The sequence below is a fragment of the Denticeps clupeoides genome, chromosome 16 (genome assembly GCF_900700375.1).
Source record: "Denticeps clupeoides chromosome 16, fDenClu1.1, whole genome shotgun sequence".
NCBI classification, from domain to species: Eukaryota; Metazoa; Chordata; class Actinopteri; order Clupeiformes; family Denticipitidae; genus Denticeps; species Denticeps clupeoides.
This window is the reverse complement of record NC_041722.1, coordinates 12,086,202-12,110,088: the sequence shown is the minus strand read 5'-3', so window position 1 is coordinate 12,110,088 and position 23,887 is coordinate 12,086,202. Positions and strand designations below refer to the sequence as shown.

General features: G+C 42.9%; 1 protein-coding gene and 1 long non-coding RNA gene across 4 annotated transcripts in view; one reads left to right on the top strand and one right to left on the bottom strand.

Annotated features, from left to right (window-relative positions):
• Positions 1-23,331, bottom strand: part of dennd2b (DENN domain containing 2B) — a 46,392-nt gene extending 23,061 nt beyond the window's left edge. The window contains exons 1-4 of one of the 3 annotated variants that reach the window (XM_028956008.1): positions 23,116-23,331; positions 22,638-22,701; positions 7,248-7,346; positions 595-1,872 (exon numbers count right to left, since the gene is read on the bottom strand). In XM_028956008.1, the coding sequence (XP_028811841.1) occupies positions 595-1,872; positions 7,248-7,321 (1,352 nt within the window). In that variant the 5' untranslated portion in view covers positions 7,322-7,346; positions 22,638-22,701; positions 23,116-23,331. Of the gene's footprint in view, positions 1-594; positions 1,873-7,247; positions 7,347-18,560; positions 19,118-22,637; positions 22,702-23,115 lie in introns of those variants that run through there. The other 2 variants (XM_028956007.1, XM_028956006.1) reach the window with 2 other exon arrangements.
• On the top strand, positions 1,849-23,484 carry LOC114765689 (uncharacterized). The gene is made up of 3 exons (XR_003742704.1): positions 1,849-1,898; positions 2,581-2,644; positions 23,071-23,484. It is a non-coding gene; the product is annotated as an uncharacterized LOC114765689 (long non-coding RNA).
• Positions 23,485-23,887: the final 403 nt, after the last annotated feature.

Here is a 23,887-nt window from a genome sequence, read left to right as displayed (position 1 = left end):
AATAATGAATTTTATTATCTTATCACCAGGTAAGGTAATTGTATCAAAATAAAGCTAAAAGTCTGGTTCAGAATACTTGATTATCTATATAAATTACTAGTTAGTCAATGATAAGAACAGGCCTCTACTGCAGCTCTAATATCCCAAAAACCAAAGTGATAGCAGTGAGGTCTTGAGAAAAGCTGGGTCCAGACTGGGTGGAACGTAATCACAGAGTAATATTAGAGGCTGAAAAGTGAAATTAGAGGCTGATTAGTGAAATCTGTACATCCTATCTGTTTTGCGTTAGTAAAGACAGAGACAAAGCAAATATGTAGACTGTAATCCTGTGCGTTGCAGCATTCTCACAGTTCTGACATGATCCATTCTGCGGCCAAGAAAAATAAATGGTCACTACTGGGGTGCTCTCATAAGGGAGCTAAACAAATGAATTGCCTGTCTGTGTTTTTGCTATTATGGAACAGTTGTCAACATAAAATGCATTAGAGGGACATGCTTTATTTGTTTCCACGGAATCCCAAAATTATTTTATATGATGTGACATTGAAGCGCAGAACCATTGTGCGAAAAAATCAGTATTTAAATATTCCTCACCTATCTTGCGATTTCCGTATGGAGCTTCTATCTGTCTTCAGGTTGTGCATTAGGCTGGGTGCCGGGGTAGAGGGCAGTGGGGGAGGAGGCTCATTATGAAGCCCATTGCTGGCTGAGGTACCCTTGTGGCTGCGATTGACGTCATACTCGAAGGTGCGCTTCGGTTTAGGGAGTGGGTTTACTGGTGCTCTGCCAGCGGCCTGTGTACTGGGGGGTTCTGGACTCTCAGAACGAGCCGAGCTCATGCTGAACCTCTGCCTGAGCTTGGAGAGTCGGTCCGACGCATCTGGTTCGGTGGCCACGGAGCAGATGCTGCTCCGTTTACTACCACATGTGCTGTCGAAGTCCTCTAGTCCACCAATGGTGAAAGTCTTCTGTCTGGTTTTATCCAGCCCGTAGCAGTTGTTAAGGTACTGTGGTGGGGTCTGTGATGGATTCTCCTTCAGGGACTGCTCTATCTTCTGTATCCGATTGAGCACAGCTGAGGTTTCCTTACGAGCTGACTGACAGCGGGTAAAGACACCAGAAACCTCACCCTTTCCAGACCTCTTCCGAAAACGGCCCACCACATCCCTGTCCGAGACCACCTCATCCTCCTCCGTCTCTGGGTAAGAGCACTCAGAGAAGGCGGTGCTCATTCTTCGGACACCTTTGAAGTCAAAGGTCTTGTCACTGCAAGGTGAAGGCAGGAGGCTGGAGCAGCCTTCACTGCCTCCTAAACGCTCACAAATCTGCCTCTTCTCCAGGCACAGGCTCATCCTAGAAGAAGGGGCCACTTGCCGACATTCCCATTCCGTGATCTTCTTGCGGATGATGGTAGGAGGGACACCACTTCCCGTGGAGCTGAGGGAGTATGTACGCTTGTGTCCAGGGTTGGTGGAGGATGATCCAGGCCCTAAGGACAGAGTGCTCCAGCTGAAAGCCCCAGGGTTTGGGCTCTCCTTTGCCGAGTCTGACTCCTGGACGTGTTGGTTCTCTTTCTGCTCCGGATCTACTTTGGCTGAAGCAGACTTATAAATGGAGAGCCTCTTGTCCAGGCAGGCAATGCTCCTGGATTTGGCGAGACGACTCTGGGGTTCTGGGAATTCGGTACAGAGCGAGGCACCACTGCGAAGACTAGCGGTCTTCTGGCTCCAGTTCCTCTGGCTCAGGAGCTTGGCTTCCGCCTTGACAAACCTGCCTTGCGAGGCCAAGCAGGACTCCTCAGTGTCACTGAGCTGCGAGCAGCGTGGTCCTTTCACAGGCGAGAGAATTGGCGGTGGAGACGCAGACTGGCACCTGGAACCAGAGCAAGAAACAAGGCAGTGAGTAATGCTCCCACGGGGCAATATGGATTGTCACTGTTGACTTCCTCAAAGAAGTTATTTTCACCATTGCTCCATTAACCCGCAAAAAGGACTGAACGCTAGGCATGTGTGAACATTAGGAGAAACTAGGCATGGGATACCGGCCATTAGCTCAGGCGTGTTAACCACTGTTGCTGTGAAAAATAATTCACTCAATTTAAAAGAAAAGTAAGGAAGAGGGAAGTGCATAACACAGATTTATATTTCATTTAACTCTGACCACATAACGTCCATGGAAAGTACCTCAGGAATTTGAAATAACGTTGGCTGAAATGGAATCAGATTTCAAGCCAAAGCAAATACAGACGTTGTTTAGTAAAAACGCATGTGTGGACCTTTCCACATTTACAATAATTTGGTAAAAATTTATGCGGACCCCACACACAATAGTAAAGACAGTAAAGTCATGGGAAAATGCTTCCTACCTTCACGGTTCACCTTTCCTCTAGTCTCGGTTTGTACCACTCATCCCATGCAGCCGGAGGGAACAAGACATCCTCTTTCTATTTACCCACAGCCCTACTCTGCACCTCGCTCTCTCATTGCTTGTTGCTGAGTAACGGCACCACAGACTTACACTGATCTAATTTCCAGGACAAAAAAAAATTTGCTTACAAATTTCCAAATGTCCATATTCCAGGAACTCTTTCCTTGGATCCTGTCGATGCAAAACTAGAGCATGGAGATGTGATGCCACAGCAGTGGTAAGCATAACTAGTTAAAACTGGTAACAGGCCAAGACAGTGTTCCAGGGTGCAGGTTGGGACAAATCAGCTCACACCTCTCTATGACGCTTGCTGCATTAGGGTGGGGAAGCATTACAGCACCTGGATACCTGCAGGCTCTACACAGCTACAGGAGTTCGGTTTAAGGAGCTTTGGCTCCAGGGGCACGCCTCTTTCCCTCAGTTCACACATCAATCAATGCCTCCCAGCATCAGACAATAATACGTTTCTAATCGAACTGTGTTCCCACCGACTGAATTGAATATCGCTGTGTTAAAGTAAACTAGATGAAGACTGTGGGTAAAGTAACATGCAAGAGATACACCACTTTGAAAGCCTATTTCAGTCTCTGTTTACTGACAGTTGGTCTAAATACCAACATAAACAATGATGTAAGATATGCTCCGTTTTCTTCCCCTTCTGACCACGTGCATTTGCTTTCACTGGAATCCCAACAGGGCATGGCATAACAATCCAAATGAGTATTTACTAAGAGAGGGCGTGGAGGCATAGAGCTATACCCGTCAAATCTTCTGCAAACAGAACTGACAAAAAATCAATCTTATTTTATAATATTGTAGGCTTGGGTAATGATGCAAAATGTCATAATATAACATCCATTTGGATATATTCGTCATTGTGTTACAGCATAAATACAGCATTTCTGACACAACTATGTGCAGTATTTCATGAATACACGAATCCCATAATAATTGGTTTGCAATGTGCATGGTTTGCTCCATAGACCTCTTCCTGTTCAAAAAGGTGTATTTATGTTTCAGCCAGTGCTTATTTGCTACAGATAGCTTTTACAAAATAGCACTGAATCTAAAGATGAGGTCACAGAAACTGAAATAAAAATTAATACATGACTAACTACATACTCGTACAAAAAAAGGAAATGAAAATCCTTCACACATACAAGCACACTGAAATCATTTCAGTGAGTCTGTAACTCTTTAAAGATGTATGTTAAATATAACATGAAAGTGAAGAATAGAACAGGAACAGCCAAGGAGAACATAAAAGGATGAATGGGTGTACTAACAATGACCTGCTCTGGAATGTAATATAATATAAACCCCATTATAGCTTTCAAAGCACAAATCCATCACCACTCTGGCTACTGGCACTTTAGCTATTAAAAAATTACACAAAACTTGAGCAGAACAGATGAACAGTAAAATAACTTCAGGCAGTGTGCACTTGAACATTTTAGTCACTGTCTAAATACCCCATTCAATTAAACCTTTATTATTGCAAAAAGCTTTTTTAAATTGCCTGCAATCCCACACTATAAATCAGTATAATTTCACCACTACACACCCATCAGACCCATTAAACACAAATTTAAAAATCAATCAGCCATTGGATAGCACTGCATGTTTAAAAATAGCTCACTGCATCCCCTCCAAATGTCATAAAAGTTTCAGGATCATTTGTACAAAAGGGGAGTTAAAAAAAAAAAAAAAAACGACTGTAGAATTCACTCATGTGGTAGCTTGTACTGGGGTCTGGCTCGCGGGATGGAGAGGGTCTCCGGCGGAGCCAGTTAAAACAAGCCGAGCCCTGGAGCTGGGGAAGCTCAGCTGCATTGGCCACACATGGACTGCGTGGGTGCCAGCAATGCCCAGGCTCCTGCCAGACCTGGAGGGTATGTTAGCCACAAGCCATTTCCTGCTCTCTCTTTAGCCAACAAGGCTAAGAGGAAATATGGAACTTATTCCATATTATTAACACACATCAAATGAAAAGCACCAGAAAAAGCCAATGAGTGTACCTTACCCTGCGGTTTCACGAGCAAGATGAACACTTGATATTTTAACTGTTCGTGTAATATTTTCCTCTACTTATTGTCTTTTCTATTATGGGAATCTCGCCTCGGTGTCTAGTATCAAATGTTCTTTTCATAAAAGTGCCTTGTCAGCATTGTGTTTTGCCAGCAATTACTTTTTAGTCCCATTCAACAAGAAAACAGACGGAACAGTTAGATATGTACTATAGATATGTACTGTAATCATTTATCGTATTGTTTAATTTGAGATAATACGTATACAGTGGGGTCAAAAGTGTTAGAACCCTCTCAGATTCCCTACTATTTTCCAGGTCACATTTAAATATTCCAGATCATCGAAAAGTATTAAATATTAGTCAAAGACAACACAAGTAAACACCAAATGTGTTTTTTGTCTCTAGCCAAACCCAGGCCTGATTACTGCCACAAAAATTAGACATCATGATGAGATCCAAATAAATTCAGGAACAAATGAGAAAGAAAGACCCCACAACAAGAACTTCAGGCCTCACTTGCCACAGTTAAGTTCAGCGTTCACTACTCCACCATGAGAAAGAGACTGGGCAAAAATGACTGGCAAGACGAAAACCACCACTGAGCAAAAAGAACATTAAGTCTTGTCTCAATTTTGCCAGAAAGCATCTTGATGATCCCCAAGACTTTCGGTATACTCTGTACCACAAATACAAGACAAAAGTTTTACTTTTTTGGCAGTGGTGGCCTAGCGGTTAAGGAAGCGGAGCACCGTCCCCACACACTGCTCCCCGGGCGCCTGTCATGGCTGCCCTCTGCTCACCAAGGGTGATGGGTTAAAAGCAAAGAAGCAATTTCCTTCGGGATTAATAAAGTAAAAAAAATGTATGGTATGTGTCTCATTGCATCTGGCATAAAAGTAACACCGCATTTCAGAAATGATCAGCAGTAAAATATGGTGCTAGAGTGATGATATGGGGCTGTTTTGCTGCTTCAGAACCTGGAAAAAAAACCCGCCAGCAAGTCCACCTCTGATGAGCTGAAGAAAACCAGAATGAAGACTTTGGATTGGCCTAGTCAAAGTCCTGACCTGAATCCTATCCTGATACTGTGGCATGACCTTTAACAGGTGGTTCATGCTCGAAAACCATCCAATGTGGCTAAACTACAACAATTCTGCAAAGAAGAGTGGGCCAAAATTGCTCCACAGCGCTGTAAAAGACTCATTGCAAGTTATCACAACACAGCACACGGTTAACACAACGAAACGTGTCGTCTGCTTTTAACCATCACCCTTAGTGAACAGTGGGCAGCCATGACAGGCGTCCAGGGAGCAGTGTGTGGGGACGGTGCTTTGCGGATCAGGATTCAAACTGGCTAGGCCACCACTGCCCCCATGCTTGATCGGAAACATTTAAATGTGACTAACATGAAAAAACGTAAGAAGTCAGAGAGGGGACAAACACTTTTTCACATCACTGTACATTTTTGTAAATTGCAATATTCATTTCAATTGCAACACTGCCGTATGAATCTGAAGCATCGCTGAGGGAATGTAGCGATGCCAGATGTGTCCCCACTGCCTCCCTTAAAACAACATGCACCTCACTGACATCAGGAATTGATATAGTGATAACAGGAAGTTTACCTAAATCATCTCTTCCCGCACAAGGAACAGCCAGATATGGCCTATTACGCCACCAGGTGTTCGTGTTTTTACCTGTTCAATTAGATCTTCGGGGTCAAGCTCCTTCTATTCTATTTATTAAAGAACTCCACCCACCCCACCTCACTCAACTGCCTGACTGGACCAAGAAAAAAGCCAGATCCTCCCAAACATTGACCGCAAATCAACCTTCTGGTTTTTGTATTTTTTCATGTTTTTATGTAAATATTTATTCTACTGTGTTCATTAATGTTGTTTACACAGCAGAGCTTTCAAAAAACTGGATTTTTTTTTCTTTGTAGATAATGCACGCTTTCCAACAACACTCTTCAGCCAAATTCTCACTTCCTCTTCGAATGTGATAAAGCTCGGTGGTGATAAGGCTTTCTGTGTGATTCAGAAGTAAATTCACAGCATGAATTTCACACTGAGCATCTCGACTCAACAAATTCTGACAGCACCTGTAGAGCATACAGCAACACAGGAGTCGTGGTGTTAACAAAATACCAACTTTAATCCATTCCTGACAGCTGAGCAAAGACACCAGGAACAACGATGCAGCTGAATGAGGTTTTCCTTTGGCAATTTCCAAATTGGGTCTGATTTCACAACAGACGGTGAACATCAAGTGAAGAAATGACAAATGACAGCAGTTCCAGAACCTTCATTATGAAAGTTTGTTTCTCTCGTGGAGCAGGGAAATGTCAGCTCTCAACATGTTAACTATAACAATAGAGGAGTTTATGTTTGAATGGGGCCCGAATAACGGGATGGTTTACAGAAGCCGCTGACATCTGTCTCGGACACATTATGACATAAGAACTATGAGATATTTTCTACTATAGAAGAAAAAAAGCTATGCATCATATGCATGATATCACATTATTTCGTGCATTTATTTCACTTCACAATCGTAACTGACACAAAGCAGCTTTGGTGACAAGAGTGCATGTAGGAACTGGGTGTTGTCAGGAACAAGCAATAACCAATGAAAGAACCACACAATGGGATCTTGGCCAACTAGGTCTTAATTTGGCATCAGGAAGCTAAGAGGGCAAAGGCCATCAAAATACTGAGGTTTACAAATTTGTAGGGGCCAAGTTTAACTGCAACTCATGTCCAACTACAGATCGTCCTATTACACTCACCGGTCGACAGTCTTCTGGGGTCCTTTACATGCTTCTGTTTGGGGTGCAGCCTTGGTGCCCTTGTTGGCAGTCATCCTTGCCCTCTGACTGCCAACTCACCTGAAAAAAAAATAAAAAAATATTTACTGACCATAGAGTATTTTTCCTTTGATTTCATAGATTTACCATGTTGTGCAAACTGGCATGGTTCTACCCTTTAAGCAACAAAATCTGACAGGAACATTAAAGGTAATCCCCCTGAAAGGAGTGCCATATCAGATACCAGATATCAAAATTATGATCTCCCTACATTCCTCAACCCAGCCAATAAACATGCATAAACATTATGTCAACCGAAAAACAGAATCAGGATTTTCCAGTCTATTCTACAAGATCTTGTTTTGCTAAACAGAACAGATAAACATGAATCAGTGAATTGGAATAAGAATAAGATATGCAATACAAGACGTATTCATGTGTATCTGAGGTGTACCTCAAAACTTACACGTGTAAATGTAAGGGGATGTCCCTGGCACAGATTTGCAAATGAACATGCATACGGCTGGACCAGGGTTCTGCTCTCTAACACAGGAAAAGGAGTGTGGGGGGGTGGAGATTATTTTGAATAGAATGGATTCCATAAACATGTGAGTTTATCGGTCAGCATCGCACATCTTCTATATTGAGGGGAGAGCCACATGCCCAAAATGAACATGGTTAGACTGCTTTCTTGGCTCATTAAATACTGATGGCTTTTCCCATGAAAGTATTAGGCCAGGGAATAATAAAAAAAAAAAAATGTTACTTTTATTGCAGACATTAGTTTCATAACTTCCATTGGAGAATTGTGGTTTCTCAGCTTGAATCTACAGTGCACAGTTTTATGATGCAATGCTCTCAAATACAAGGTTAAAATCATTATTAATACAATAACTACTAAATTCTCAAACTGACAACACTGACCACACAGTAATTATTATTCATATTCTTAATGATACTTCTTTATATTTATATTTTATATAGTATATTATAATATATTAAAAGAATATAATATATAATATGAAAATAATTTTCTATTATAATAGATCATGTACATGAATGCAATCATCATTAAGGCATCATTATAACCAGGTCCCAAACACACTTAAAACCTGAGCCAAATATTTGTGCCTTTCCTCTGTCTGAGTTCAACTGCACTTCACTTTTTTCTTTAAAGAGCTTCCTTGCTGTTTTATTTGGAGGTCAGCGTAAGATTGAAAAAGATCAGAGTCGGAGGCGAGTGGTCACTCTGAGGATGTTTTTGTGTGAGGCAGCAGTTGTGAGCTGAGATCTACAGATACTAATGAGGATAGGGAGCGAGCGAGAGCATTCCTTCTGTCAGCCATTTCCCGTGTCCAAGGACCATACACCTCCATAAACCCGTTTGAATATATGTTACCGTTGTATCGCTTGGTCTCAGGGAGTAAAAATAACACAGACAAGATAGAAAGTTGATTGAATATTTGTATTCATTTTTAAAAATGACAGGGAAAGAAGTGGTTTGCGGTTTCTACACTGGTGCTCGGAATAGAATCAGTAAGAGTTACCCACATTTCCCAACAAAGCTGAATATTTTCACTGAGCCGCTGAGTGATGCGCAGCTGTGAAAATAAGCCAGTGCACTTGAAAATATATTATACCATTAAATCACCTCACCGCAAAGCTCAAAGAGTACATCTAATGTTCATCTCGAAATCCATATCAACACTGACTAAAAACATTAGAATTTCATTTCCAATGTCCTGTTTGTCCCTGAAGAAAATTCACTACTCAATCCGTTATTCAGACTTGAAATTTCAACAGGTGTGGGGGCCCTTCCTTCGTTTTTTTTCATATACATTAATAGTTTGATTCCCTTCTTATTTAATTGTTTGTCTGTTTGTTTTCTTGTTTTCTTTTGCATACAGGACCAAAAAAAACTTCCAGCTCCACAGTCCTTTTTTCTTTTTTTTTTTCTTTAAAATGCCTGGCATCTAACCTTTATTGCACATGTAAAGCTGGCTTGGAGTCAGGGAAGGGAGGGGGGTGCTATAGGGTTTATAAGGGGGATATAAAATATATAATTTACAGTATATTGAAACATTACCTGTTTACCCTGTTATATCCCTGTTTAAAATCAATAAAAATATTGTTGAAACAAAAAAAAAAGAATTTCATTTCCAGTGAGCTATCCATTGATCGCAAATGTAATACTAAAAGAGGAAAATAATTACTCTGTAAAATATTTACAATTTAATTTATCCTTTTATTTGTCAGGTTTCATTGTAATGACAAGTTGGCTTAGTCTTTGTTTGATACAGGTCATAAAACCTGGCAGTAACTGGTGAGAAAATACTCTGTTGCGCAAGCAGAGCAGGTTAAAACTTGATCCAAATAGAGAATTATTGATTGGATGGAAAAAGTCAGGGAAGTGTCTGTCTGAACTGTTTACAGAACAGAGATAAAAAGCCACGATTCACACACATGGCTTCCAGCCCCGTCGCCCTCCACAAACATGGGTGACAGCCGTCTGTACACGTCTGATACAAACCAGAAGCCCACGACTAATTCATGCCTACTACAATACGTATTTCAATACCATATGAGGTTAGCCAGTCATTCAAAGTGATGTAATGTCCTGATTATACCTCAGTGGCACTCCAAAACATGCGACTAATAGAATTTGTGGCCATGTGACCCAAGCAACATGTACAGGGAGTGCAGAATTATTAGGCAAATGAGTATTTTGTCCACATCATCCTCTTCATGCATGTTGTCTTACTCCAAGCTGTATAGGCTCGAAAGCCTACTACCAATTAAGCATATTAGGTGATGTGCATCTCTGTAATGAGAAGGGGTGTGGTCTAATGACCACCCTATATCAGGTGTGCATAATTATTAGGCAACTTCCTTTCCTTTGGCAAAATGGGTCAAAAGAAGGACTTGACAGTCAAAAATAGTGAGATATCTTGCAGAGGGATGCAGCACTCTTAAAATTGCAAAGCTTCTGAAGCGTGATCATCGAACAATCAAGCGTTTCATTCAATGCTCAGAGACATGGCCAAGGTAAGAAATGACCACCACTGAACAAGACACACAAGCTGAAACGTCAAGACTGGGCCAAGAAATATCTCAAGACTGATTTTTCTAAGGTTTTATGGACTGATTAAATGAGAGTGAGTCTTGATGGGGCCAGATGGATGGGCCCGTGGCTGGATTGGTAAAGGGCAGAGAGCTCCAGTCTGACGCAGACGCCAGCAAGGTGGAGGTGGAGTACTGGTTTGGGCTGGTATCATGTGGGGCCTTTTCGGGTTGAGGATGGAGTCAAGCTCAACTCCCAGTCCTACTGCCAGTTTCTGCCTTCTTCAAGCAGTGGTACAGGAAGAAGTCTGCATCCTTCAAGAAAAACATGATTTTCATGCAGGACAATGCTCCATCACACGCGTCCAAGTACTCCACAGCGTGGCTGGCAAGAAAGGGTATAAAAGAAGAAAAACTAATGACATGGCCTCCTTGTTCACCTGATCTGAACCCCATTGAGAACCTGTGGTCCATCATCAAATGTGAGATTTACAGGGAAAACAGTACACCTCTCTGAACAGTGTCTGGGAGGCTGTGGTTACTGCTGCACGCAATGTTGATGGTGAACAGATCAAAACACTGACAGAATCCATGGATGGCAGGCTTTTGAGTGTCCTTGCAAAGAAAGGTAGCTATATTGGTCGCTGATTTGTTTTTGAATGTCAGAAATGTATATTTGTGATTGTGGAGATGTTATATTGGTTTCACTGGTAAAAATAAATAATTGAAATGGGTTTATATTTGTTTTTTGTTAAGTTGCCTAATAATTATGCACAGTAATAGTCACCTGCACACACAGATATCCCCCTAAAATAGCTATAAATAAAAACAAACTCAAAACTACTTCCAAAAACATTCAGCTTTGAGTTTTTTGGGGTTCATTGAGAACATGGTGGTTCAATAATAAAATTATTCCTCAAAAATACAACTTTCCTAATAATACTGCACTCCCTGTATTGAGAGATTTCATACTAGCTAATCTTGTTCAAACGCAGGCCTAAAAATATCCTCTGGAAGTTTAAAGCAGCACCACAGAAAGCTATTTCTTCTATAGTACACTCGTAGAATATTGACACTGCAGTGCTGGAATTGATGAGAACATAACACCTGAAAGGAGGCTGGTCTGCCACAAGTGCATTTTGGCGCAGAGGCAGCTTCAGACCATTCCAAAACAATATTCCATCATGCAGATATGGTCCGAAAAAGCATGGGCCTGTTCCTTTTTTTTTTTTTGCTAATTATCATGCAGATTTCTGTGGTGGCACCAGCATAGCCTTTGCTAGCCACCCATGTTATCCTTCATCCAAGTGTAACAAGCAGTGATAAAACTAAATTGAACCAGATCAATAAGTATTGCTTCCGAGCTTCAGAACCTATAGCACTCAAGCACTCGAGCTCCCCACAGCAGCCTGTCTTCACTTCACCTGCCCAGGCACTGAGAAGCTCTTTATGTCCTGTGCCCTTGAGAAATCGGTGGTTAAAATGTAAGCCTGTCATCAGCAGCGCAACTCCTACTGCGAGCGACACAGTGGAATGCCCACAGGTCGCTGGCCTTGTCGGCGGTGATGGTCCGAGCGCCCCGCGGACGTCCGCTCTGTGGACAGGAATGCCCTAATATTTGTGCTGTCCATCACCGTGAACGTTTGACAAATCTGTGACCGTCTCTATACCAAATTGGGCCGGATTTTTTTTTTATTTACTTTAATTTTCGACAAAAGTAACTTCCCAACATTCCAGCAACAGGGTGTCAGGACAACACACCTGCGATTAAAACTAAGGAGTGTGCACATTCCTAAAAAAAATATTCCATTTGATTTCTTTTGTTTATCTCTGCATTGTAGTGGATATTTTTCTTGATTGCTCACATATCTGGTTGAGCATATAAATCTTTCCCGGCAGCTTTCCAGTCCTTTTTTTAACTGACCCTGCTTGCATGTGCGTGTTTGTCTCTCCTGGGTCGATTTTTTACTTTTTTAGGATTTTTTACAGTTTCTGCCGTTTGTGTCATCCTCCTGCATACCTCTTGATAGCCTCCTTATCCATTACTGAGCAAAATCTCGGCCTCGTTCAGCCCTATGCTTTGTGAATTTGTTAACATTTGGAGGAATTTCTGCTGTCTATGACAAGGCTGAATAAAGAAACTAAGTTTTAAGGGAGTTTCAATGACTGTCAGTCAGCTTGTTTCTTTGATACAGTAACACAATATGTGAAAATGTACCTCCCTTTTTGCCATAAAATGCAGAAAATGCAACTGACATCATTTTGAAAACAAATAGCATGCTATGTTATCCCCAACCCCGCAACGTGGGCATCAATAGAAAGCCCGGGATATCCTGTTCAGACTGGTGCTTAGACTCATGTCCCTTACAGAGAACAAAAAGTAATGGATATCAGGAAAGCTGGATCCAAGCAAAGTCTTATTTTCTTGTTGTCCTTCCATCTGCTAATCCGAGCTGGAATACAAGTCCTTTCGGTCCTGTTGATGTTTCCACCAGTGTGTTGAAAAAGTGAGGAAGACTGAGACAGAGTAAGACTGAGACAGAGAGAGGATTTAAAGCCTCTGACATCTTTCCACACATCTAAGCCTCAGGCTGACTAAACAGGGCAGAGTTTTCACCTTCCTCCGCTTCAAATTAACATTTTATTTGTCACGTACACAGTCACACACGGTGTGATATGCAGTGAAATGCTTGCACAGGCTCCTGCTCTTGGAGGAGAGCAGCTCTGGATTGTTGCTCGTGAGAGTGCAGGGGTGAGAGTTGGATTACAGCATAAACAACAAAAAGGCCAATTCCAGACACTTCCCCAGACTCAAACCCAAACCATGGGAGCCTTGCACAGGTTTTAGCTCACAGCAGATGTGCTGAGCATATGGTACAATCTACACTTTGGCTGTCGTCATTCTGTAAGCATGTCGTGTTTGGATTGATAGAAGGGAACATGAAAAGATTTGTTCCAATTCCGCACGTCCACCTGGACCGGCCGCCTGTTCCTAATTAGTGTCTCATTGAAAACTCAGCTTCGGCAACGCCGGGTTCTGCACAAGCGTGCTTGCTGGTTTAACGCGCAGCAGAGGAGCAAGTCCCCCTGACCTTCATTTGAATGTGCAGGCCCTGCTTGAGCGAAGAATGGCGCGGTTGCTTCTCTTTGTTTGGGGCCGGTGGTGGCTGCACCTTGTTGAGCCCCAGCATTCCTGTCCCACCGGGTCCTTTCACAAGACACAGAGCTCTTGCCGGCCATCACCGCTCATAGCAGCTGCGTAGTCTAGACTCAAACTCAGAAGCTGACTGGATGTTCCAGTTGCACAAACTGCTCCAGCACTTTAAACATATGTTTGGCAAAGGTCAAATATAGACTTTGCTTTGTTATTTAATAATGCATCTTTGAATAGGTTGGGTGTGCCCGTGATGGAATAGACTGTTGAATGTCTGGCTTTGTTAATTATTCCTGAGTCATTCTTTAATACCAACTATTTCTTCCTACCATTTAAGTGTCATCACTGCAAATACCTTCACAATGAAAAAACTGACCTTAGAGAGGTGGCTGCAGTCAAAATGATGCATTTGAGACGGTAATGTGACTGTGTAGCCTAATTCAATCAAGCTCTTAATTTCAGCTCATGATATTTGCTTCGTGACCATGACCTACCCAAACAAGCAATCATAAAAAAAACAACACGCCTCACTCATTGGAGAATCCTCAGGCATATAAGGATGTACAGGAAGGCTGCACAATACAGGGAGTGCAGAATTATTAGGCAAATGAGTATTTTGTCCACATCATCCTCTTCATGCATGTTGTCTTACTCCAAGCTGTATAGGCTCGAAAGCCTACTACCAATTAAGCATATTAGGTGATGTGCATCTCTGTAATGAGAAGGGGTGTGGTCTAATGACCACCCTATATCAGGTGTGCATAATTATTAGGCAACTTCCTTTCCTTTGGCAAAATGGGTCAAAAGAAGGACTTGACAGGCTCAGAAAAGTCAAAAATAGTGAGATATCTTGCAGAGGGATGCAGCACTCTTAAAATTGCAAAGCTTCTGAAGCGTGATCATCGAACAATCAAGCGGTTCATTCAAAATAGTCAACAGGGTCGCAAGAAGCGTGTGGAAAAATAACTGCCCATGAACTGAGAAAAGTCAAGCGTGCAGCTGCCAAGATGCCACTTGCCACCAGTTTGGACATATTTCAGAGCTGCAACATCACTGGAGTGCCCAAAAGCACAAGGTGTGCAATACTCAGAGACATGGCCAAGGGAAGAAAGGCTGAAAGACGACCACCACTGAACAAGACACACAAGCTGAAACGTCAAGACTGGGCCAAGAAATATCTCAAGATTTTTCTAAGGTGTTATGGACTGATGAAATGAGAGTGAGTCTTGATGGGCCCGTGGCTGGATTGGTAAAGGGCAGAGAGCTCCAGTCTGACTCAGAGGCCAGCAAGGTGGAGGTGGAGTACTGGTTTGGGCTGGTATCATCAAAGATGAGCTTGTGGGGCCTTTCGGGTTGAGGATGGAGTTAGGGTTGCAAAGGGGCGGAAAATTTCCAGTAAATTTCCGAAAAGTTTCCGGTAAATTTCCATGGTAAGTTAAGCTTGGGAATTTTGGAAATTAATGGGAATTAAGGAGAACTAACTGGGAATATATTATTTCCAAGCATAAATATAAACAGAAATCATAAGAAAACCTCCATGCAAAATGTTTTCAACAGATATTTCAACAGATTTATTTGTAAGTACAGTAGAATAGAACACGTTTCAATAACTTGTTTCATGGATGAATAAAAACATAAATGTTAAGTTCAATATTACCATCCCCTAACCCCGTTCATTCAAAAATGCCCCCTGTTCAAAAATCTCCACAAAGTCCCATTCAAAAGGTTAAATGAAAAATGCCACTTATCCTCCAAAACGTTCCATTAAACATGCAAATCTTCCTTCAAGCAATCCTCTTTTCTCATTTTTGCTCAGTCAATAGACTCTTCCTGGACCTCATCATCATCCAACAACATGTCCACTTGCTCAGCATCCAACTCTGAGTCTTCCTCTTCAGTGTCACTTTCCAGCCTTGTTGAGGATGGCTCTGTGTCAGGCTCAAAGAGCCGTAGGTTTGCCGGAATGCCGACCAGCTTTTCCACTCTCACATTTGTGAGCCTGTTGCGAACCTTTGTGTGGGTGTTCCCAAACAGTGACCAGTTGCGCTTGGAGGCGGCTGATGATGGATTTGGAGGAGGATGGAGGCTACAGGTGCAAGGGCCTCAGATTCACATAGTCCCTTCCACCAGGTGACTGCAGATATATGCTGGCATGACTGCCATATTCCATCCCCTTTCCAAAGGCCTTGCTTTGTTCGATACTTTGGCAAACTGCCTAGAACTTTGCCTTTATTGAGACCCAGGTGGTCAGACATGGCTGTAATGACCGCATAGGCACCATTGATCTCTTCCCCAGAAAGTATGCCCTTGTCATATTTGGGGTCCAGCATGTATGCTGCTGCATGCACTGGCTTCATGCAGAACTCCCTCCGCTGTTCCAATGACTTGACCACAGCCGTTTCCTCTGCTTTCAGTAGTAGGGAAGTGGGCAGAATTGTCTGGATTTCTTCTTTGAGTTCTGCAAAAAGGCACTGGACATCTGACAAGATGGCACCATCCCCCTCTATCTTCGCTATTGCTGCTGCAATAGGTTTGAGGATTTTCTGACTGCTAGATATTCTTTCCCACCAACTTACCTCACTTGTTAAGTCCACAGGCTCAAATGTGTGCCTTCAATGCTCTTTGTCCTTCAGGCTCTAAAGTGTGGTCCATGTGTACATGTGATGGAGGCATGCACAGTGCCAGTAGGTGGTCTCAATAGCCATGCAGCAAGCATGTGCTCTGTACATTAAGGAATGGCATGGATATTCAAGTGTATTTGAATTGCATTTGTTTGTTTTTTTCAATATTATGCTAAAATATACTTTGCTCAACTATATTTAAGTTCCCTAAGAAGAGCCAATCTTCAATTTTGAAAATTCCCAGTTTATTCCCATAAATTCCTGTTAATTCCCGTTTATTCCCATTAATTCCCGTTAATTCCCATGGAAAGTTTCCATCTTTGAAAATTCCGGGAATTTTGCAACCCTAGATGGAGTCAAGCTCAACTCCCAGTCCTACTGCCAGTTTCTGGAAGACACCTTCAAGCAGTGGTACAGGAAGAAGTCTGCATCCTTCAAGAAAAACATGATTTTCATGCAGGACAATGCTCCATCACACGCGTCCAAGTACTCCACAGCGTGACTGGCAAGAAAGGGTATAAAAGAAGAAAAACTAATGACATGGCCTCCTTGTTCACCTGATCTGAACCCCATTGAGAACCTGTGGTCCATCATCAAATGTGAGATTAACAAGGAGGGAAAACAGTACACCTCTCTGAACAGTGTCTGGGAGGCTGTGGTTGCTGCTGCACGCAATAATGATGGTGAACAGATCAAAACACTGACAGAATCCATGGATGGCAGGCTTTTGAGTGTCCTTGCAAAGAAAGGTGTCTATATTGGTCACTGATTTGTTTTTGTTTTGTTTTTGAATGTCAGAAATGTATATTTGTGAATGTGGAGATGTTATATTGGTTTCACTGGTAAAAATAAATAATTGAAATGGGTATATATTTGTTTTTTGTTAAGTTGCCTAATAATTATGCACAGTAATAGTCACCTGCACACACAGATATCCCCCTAAAATAGCTAAAAATAAAAACAAACTAAAAACTACTTCCAAAAACATTCAGCTTTGATATTAATGAGTTTTTGGGTTCATTGAGAACATGGTTGTTGTTCAATAATAAAATTATTCCTCAAAAATACAACTTGCCTAATAATTCTGCACTCCCTGTAATTATGTTCTTCGTTAAATGCGCAGAACAGTTTAGAATGAGTGTTTTGGTGAGAACTTGCTGAACTGTGTTTTCACCAGGTCAGAGGAAAGGAGATAAAATGCAACAGGCATTTAAAAGGACAAATGGTCTGTGTTTCCTTAGTGGGAAAGGGCCCTGTTACAAAGGATGACCTGGTCCGAGATAAGAACAGGGAGGAAGTGACTGGCCACAAAGTTGCATTTCTGAGCCTCATTCAGTCTGGAATACCTGTGGGTTTCGGCCACAACTTACAGTAATAGGGCCACAGATCATGACACAGCATATATGCGGCCAGTGAATAAAAAGAGGATTGGAAGAAAATTGATGTAGATCACTGGTTCAACAGCATTAAAAAAAAGGGTCAGCATGTTTTAACTTTCCGGTTCAAAAAGTCACATCACAACAGAAAGCAAATCACTATTATCACTCTGTCGAAGACCAGTCCTAAAGGCAATATACACTTCAGATCCACCAGATAATCAATAAACAGTAAATGGACAGTAATTGATATATGCAGTAAAACAACAAACTTTATTTTCACTGTTATCATTAGTTTGGATTTGTGTGTGTGTGTGTGTGTGTGTGTTGTTAGGTGACATCCCAACCTTCCCAAGCAACTGCCAGAAAACACAGGGCCTCCCCTGCCCCAAGCTGACAGTCCCAGCCAATGAGAAGGAAAGGTCATTGTTGGATCAGTACAATAGACAGTCTGTTCAGAAAGTTCGAGAAAAAGAGCCTGCAGCTGCAAGCCACTCTTGAGGTGGTAGAAACACCCCCCTCCCCTTCAAAGTCTTCATTGCTCGTTTTTAAATCACCTCAAACATTTTCTTTTTATAAACGGGGTTCTATCGCAAATGAAAACAGTGAAACATTCGGAAAGCCTTTTATCTTGATTTTCCCGCCGCTAACGCAGAAGCGTTTGACAGTCTGACAGATTGTGACTCCACCATTCACGCTGCGGTGGGGGGGGGGGGTCCTCTTTCTTTTCTCACTATTATTATTATTTTATATCCCTTATTCCTGCCTCGTAAAACACTGATTATGCAGGATGAGGTCAACGTGTCGTTTTAATACCACAATTGCCTCCACTGCGTGATATTACGATGTTTCTTTAGTCCGTTAATTGTTTACCCCCCGCAACAGACAATGGGATAAGACGACATGCAACACGGCGTTTTCCAACTTACGACGAACCCGCTCACTTCTACTACTCCGCATCTGCCCGAATATGGGCAGGATTCTGTAAAACTTCACTTCTATAAAGGAACACCGAGCCGCTGGATGTGCGGCGTATAACCGCGTAACAAGACAGCGGCTCGGTGGCAAGCGAACACGGGTATACCTCAGAGACGCCTCCCGCTCTCCCGGCCATTTTCACGTCTGGATCTTTCATTCAAAGATCTCAGCGTGTCTTTTACTCCCGCCGCTGCTCTCCCGACGGCTGCTCCGGTCACCACGGCTGCGGGCAGTTCCGTCCTCCGGCTCTCGCTTTCACGGTTTCGCTCTCCCACGGGACAGAGGGGTCCGCCGACGGAAGACCGAGACACATGGTCCGGCACTCAGCAGCACCGTGTGGATCAAAGTGGGCTAAAGTCGGCTGTCATTGTGATGCTATCCGCATTCCAGCCCACTTCCATACTTCCTTCCCCTCCAAACGCTGGCGTGAATGTTATGGGGTAGACCTTGGCTGGGGTCACGTAGCCTGCTTTTACAAGAACAACCTAATTACCAACCTCATGGCAGCTAAACCAGATAGTATCGTGTAAACACTGTAATATTATTAAAGAATACAGTGTGGTTATTGTCTTATGGAGTATGACAGAGGTGAAGAATCCCTGCCCGCTCCACCATCCCTAACAGCTGCAGACGTTTCCAACATCTGTCCTGACCCGGGACATTGGCCTCAGAGAGGCAGGGTCCAGAGAGCCCCGGAACGCACATTTATTCTGAAGCACCCGGATCGGATGGGCCAGCTAGTCACATTTCCAGATGTGTCTGCACTGACTAAGCACATGGCCTGAGTCACACACACTCGAGACTGTTTACTCGACAGTGAAGGGAAAATCGATCAGTAGTGCTCTGGGTCAGGTCCGATGTGCTGGAAAAACCTCTGCGTAGCAAACCAATGAAGCGGCAGCATTTCGGGGCAACCACACGTACAGCAATGCTGCTAGATCCAGCGGAACTTGTGCCCAAAAGGACACATGTTTACAACGTAGCAGGGAACGTGTTGTTTTTAACTTCAAAGCTGAAGTGCATCTGGAATTCTGGGATTGTTCCGTGCAGCCGGAATCCGTTCCGCAGCTTCCCATTTTATATTAAGGAGACCGTTAATTGGAGAAACACGGCTGACCTTTGACGGTCCTTGCACATGAAACCACAGCTACTTGGCAGTGGTGTGAGGCCAAACCACTCCACCCCAGCCAGAGGATGCGCCTTCCCACGCCGATCTGTAATTTTCAACTTCAGAAGACAACAGCCCAACTTGAAGTCAATGCAATTAGTGTTTCGCAATAACTGCTAGCATTTTGGGCCTGACAAAAGACTCTCCGGAGGATATGGTTCGAATAAGTCATAATTTGAGGTCAAGCGGAGTCACCATTGAGAGTTCAGATGCTGCATAAAAGTTATAATGCCTAGACCCTCTGATCGCTCTTTTTGGTATCACTGAAGAGGAAGATAAGCGTCTAACTCCAGCTAAACAGCGTTTGTTATCTTTTGGTATCTGGAGAAGATTCACTACTCAATCCGTTATTCAGACTTGAAATTTCAACAGGTGTGGGGGCCCTTCCTCCCCTTTTTTCATATACATTTATAGTTTGATTCCCTTCTTATTTAATTGTTTGTCTGTTTGTTTTCTTTTAGTTTTTTTTTGTTTCTTTGCATGCAGGACCAAAAAACTTCCAGCTATATAGTCCTTTTCTTTAAATGCCTGGTATCTAGCCTTTCTTATGCATGTAAAGCTGGCTTGGAGTCAGGGAGGGGAGGGGGGTGCTATAGGGTTTATAAGGGGGTTATAAAATATAACATTTCCAGTATATACCCTGTTATATCCCTGTTTAAAATCAATAAAAATATTGTTGAAACTAAAGTTATAAGGCCAGAGGATTTAAGCCAAATCCGTCAGTGCCAATATTTTACTAATCCAGAGAATTTCTAGTTTTTTACGCATAAAACATTTAACACAAATAAAAAATACTTGTATATTTATAATTTTTTTTTTGTTAAGTGCTTGAGTGATAACTTTTGTAATTATTGAAAACAGTACATAAAACATTAACATTCTTATTCGTAATGTGTGGAAAAACACAGCTCAAGCAATCAGGCGTGTAAAAATAAAATGCCTTTTAAAATTAGCTTGGTGCAGCCATCAAAGATTTAAACTAGCTATCCTTCAGCAATCATCTTCGCGTGGAGAATGTCTAATGACAGTTAATACATAGCCTCCAGACACTCGTGTGCGTTGGGAGGAATAAAGTGCTCCGTGTCTCTGCAGTCACTGCCGCTGATGCTTTGTGAAATTCCACCATATGCCCTGTCTGTGTAAAATCCCTTTAACTACTGTGTCAGATCTGGCTTCAGCTTGGGCTCCCGTTGCGTCGAACACGGCCAGAGGGAGAGAACGTCTGGAAGGTCAATCACAACACCGGAGCATGTGGGTGTGGGAGAGGAGCCTTCAAGCTAAACTTCACAGTCAACATGGTTAGTCTCTGTGTAGCTCGATCCATAACATTATGCATGCCTCTGATGGTCTATGCATGTTTTTGACAGTCGAGAGAAATATTCCACGCTGCTACCACAAAAGTGATCAGCCCACCCACTCTGGAGACACTTTGTGCCGGGGAGCACCAATTTTGCTCATTGCGCAGACCACACGGCAGACAGGGATGACCAAAAGGGTTGTTTTGTATTCAAAAGCGTCAGTGTAGTCTGGACCTATCGATCTGACCCATCCTGGTGGTAAACATTCTGATTTCTGTAGACTACACCATCTAATTGATGTTGTCTGGTGGATTTGAACATCCATGTCTTGCTTCTTTCCCGAAGGGGACAGCTGGGGGGACAGATGTGTAAAAGGACTGTGTGATGGAATCAGTCCTGGAGTCGGGGCATGAGGCGGGGGCTTTATATGGAAACCCATGCAAAGGGCCAGCCTACTGATGCCCAGCCTCTGTATATTTTAATCCGCAAAGGCATCCACTAAAAGTCTCATCCTTCTTATTTTAAGACTCTTAACATTCCCTGTTAAGAGAATACTTTGGGACAAAATGGGACACATATACTCAACGCTCACAAAATTGTAAATATTAAGAGGAATGTACCATATTGAGGTGTGTTTATAAATTAAAGGCATGTAACTTTTCCGTAAGAGGCTTGGAGCGTGACTTCTATTCTTAGAGTGATGCCAGTGAGCTCAACGCCGTGGAAGTGGAAGTTTCCTTGGTGATTAAGATTCCACCCGTAGGGTTTTAAGCTGCAAAACAGCCTCTACCTCCACATTTAGCACCTGCACAAGCAATTTGGGCAGAGGAGGACTGTCCAACTAAGCTGTTCCTGAGCTGCTGACATATATCTTATGCGCAGTGTTTTTTAACACGTCCATCTATCATGTTCTCTGAAACCACACAGCCCCTCATAATACTTCAGTATCGTCTTCCACCACGGAGGCTTTCACCACAACCTGCTCTTCCGAGATCCTTTCCACACAGCATCTGGAAATTTTAGACTGAGCCAAGGTCAAGGGTGGGGGGCCATACGTTGTGGAAATTAGCACTAAATGAGGGAATAGTACAGGAAGAGATGCTCTGCAATGCATAATTTTATGTTTTTAGACACTGGGGAACTTTGTCTATTAATAATGAATAATTGCAGTGCACTAAAAGGGGCCATTTCGGAGCCATCCAACCAGACGCTTAACATGGAATCGACAGTGACTGATTACACACATCTACGGGACTGCGTGTGCTTCGTATCCTACTGAGTATATCGCATTATGCTCATTATGTGGAACATTACCTAATAATTCACTGAAACACAGACCCGGCGCATTATATAATAAAACTGTTGCAACCAATAAGGAACTCTTGAGTTTGTGATGTGATCAACAGATGGGATATAACCACGTGATTAGTTCAGCGTGTGAATAAACTGTGAAATAAATGCCTTTCACTCCACATAAATCGTGTTTCGCATCCACTGGTACACTTCTTTTGATTTGTTTACGCTCAGAAATATGACCTTCGCTTGGCCTACGTCAGAAAGAAGAAATGCAAGCTGATTTAATGGAAGCCAAAACATAATAAGCGTTCAAACAAAGGCCTTGAGAAGGAGGAGGTGGAAGGGAGCGGGAGAGAGGATCTCATCTTGTCTAATTGTTTCCCCCGACTGTGACCCTGAGGGAAGAGACCCAATCTTTTACCGCAGCGAAGAAGAGATAAGGCGGCTGCCTGCGCATTTCCGGGCATCCCGTTGGCGCGCTTGCTCTGAAAGAAAGATGAAATGGCGTGCAATAATACGCCTGATATTTCGATCTTTTAATTAGGCCTTCATCATTTGGACGTCTCCCTCTTGTGATAAAAGGTTCAATTGCGCCCCCTCGCCCCCAATGGTCGTAAATGCGACTGATGCGAGAAACAATACAAAGTAAAGTTAAAAAAAAATACTAATAATTACTTTCTCTCATTTAGAAGCCTAAAGCCTGTTTATGTATTTAAGATGCTTGATGACGATGCTCATCAAACGAATCACACTTCTTGCACACCATCGGTGAACGTTTATGCTTAATAAGAGAGGCATTTAGATGCATTAATTCCAGCCACAGAACGTTGTAGTGTTCTTCTTCGTCTTTTCAGTGTCATTTGAGGACGGCGCACAGTGGAAGTGACGGGAAAGCCTACCTGCACTCGGCGCGGGTCGTGTCGTGTCTATCTGCCGTCATCCATATTTCACACCGTGAGAGCTCCTCTCCCCGAGTCCAGCGGAGCCGAGACTGCGCCGGGGAAAGACCGCAATCCGGACCAAAGCGGGGAGAAAAACAGCGCCCGACAGGAAACGATGACGAGCGTTGTCGAAGACGGACCAGCGATGCTGACTGACAGGGCACGAACTTTCAAAAGAAAAAGCGACCGTATCTGACTTACGATAAGGTCGCTTCAAAAGCAACACGTCCTGTACTATGACATGTTCTTCGGTTATCGTAATTTAAACATTCCACACGCTGCCATTTAAATGCTGGCAAATTAAAAGTCTGAGTTGTTTAAAATGAACGCTTTGCTCGAGTGAGTTTTGAGACTGTAGACGTGCTTGTCGAAGAATCTCAGGAAAGCGCAACTGAACTCGACTCACTAAAAATTGTGGAAAAAAAAATAACTCACTTTTTGAAGTGAATTCTGTGTGAGAACGGGGGTAGGGTGGCAGTAGCCTAGTGGGTAACACACTCGCCAGAACCAGAAGACCCAGGTTCAAATCCCACTTACTACCATCGTGTCCCTGAGCAAGACACTTAACTCTGAGTGTCTCCAGCAGGGGGGGAGACTGTCCCTGTAACTACTGATGGTAGGTCGCTCTGGATAAGGGAGTCTGATAGATGCTGTAAGTGTAAATGAGACATTTACCCGCGGGCTCCCCCTAGTGGAAAAACGCCGCTGCTGCAATAACAACGACCACCCG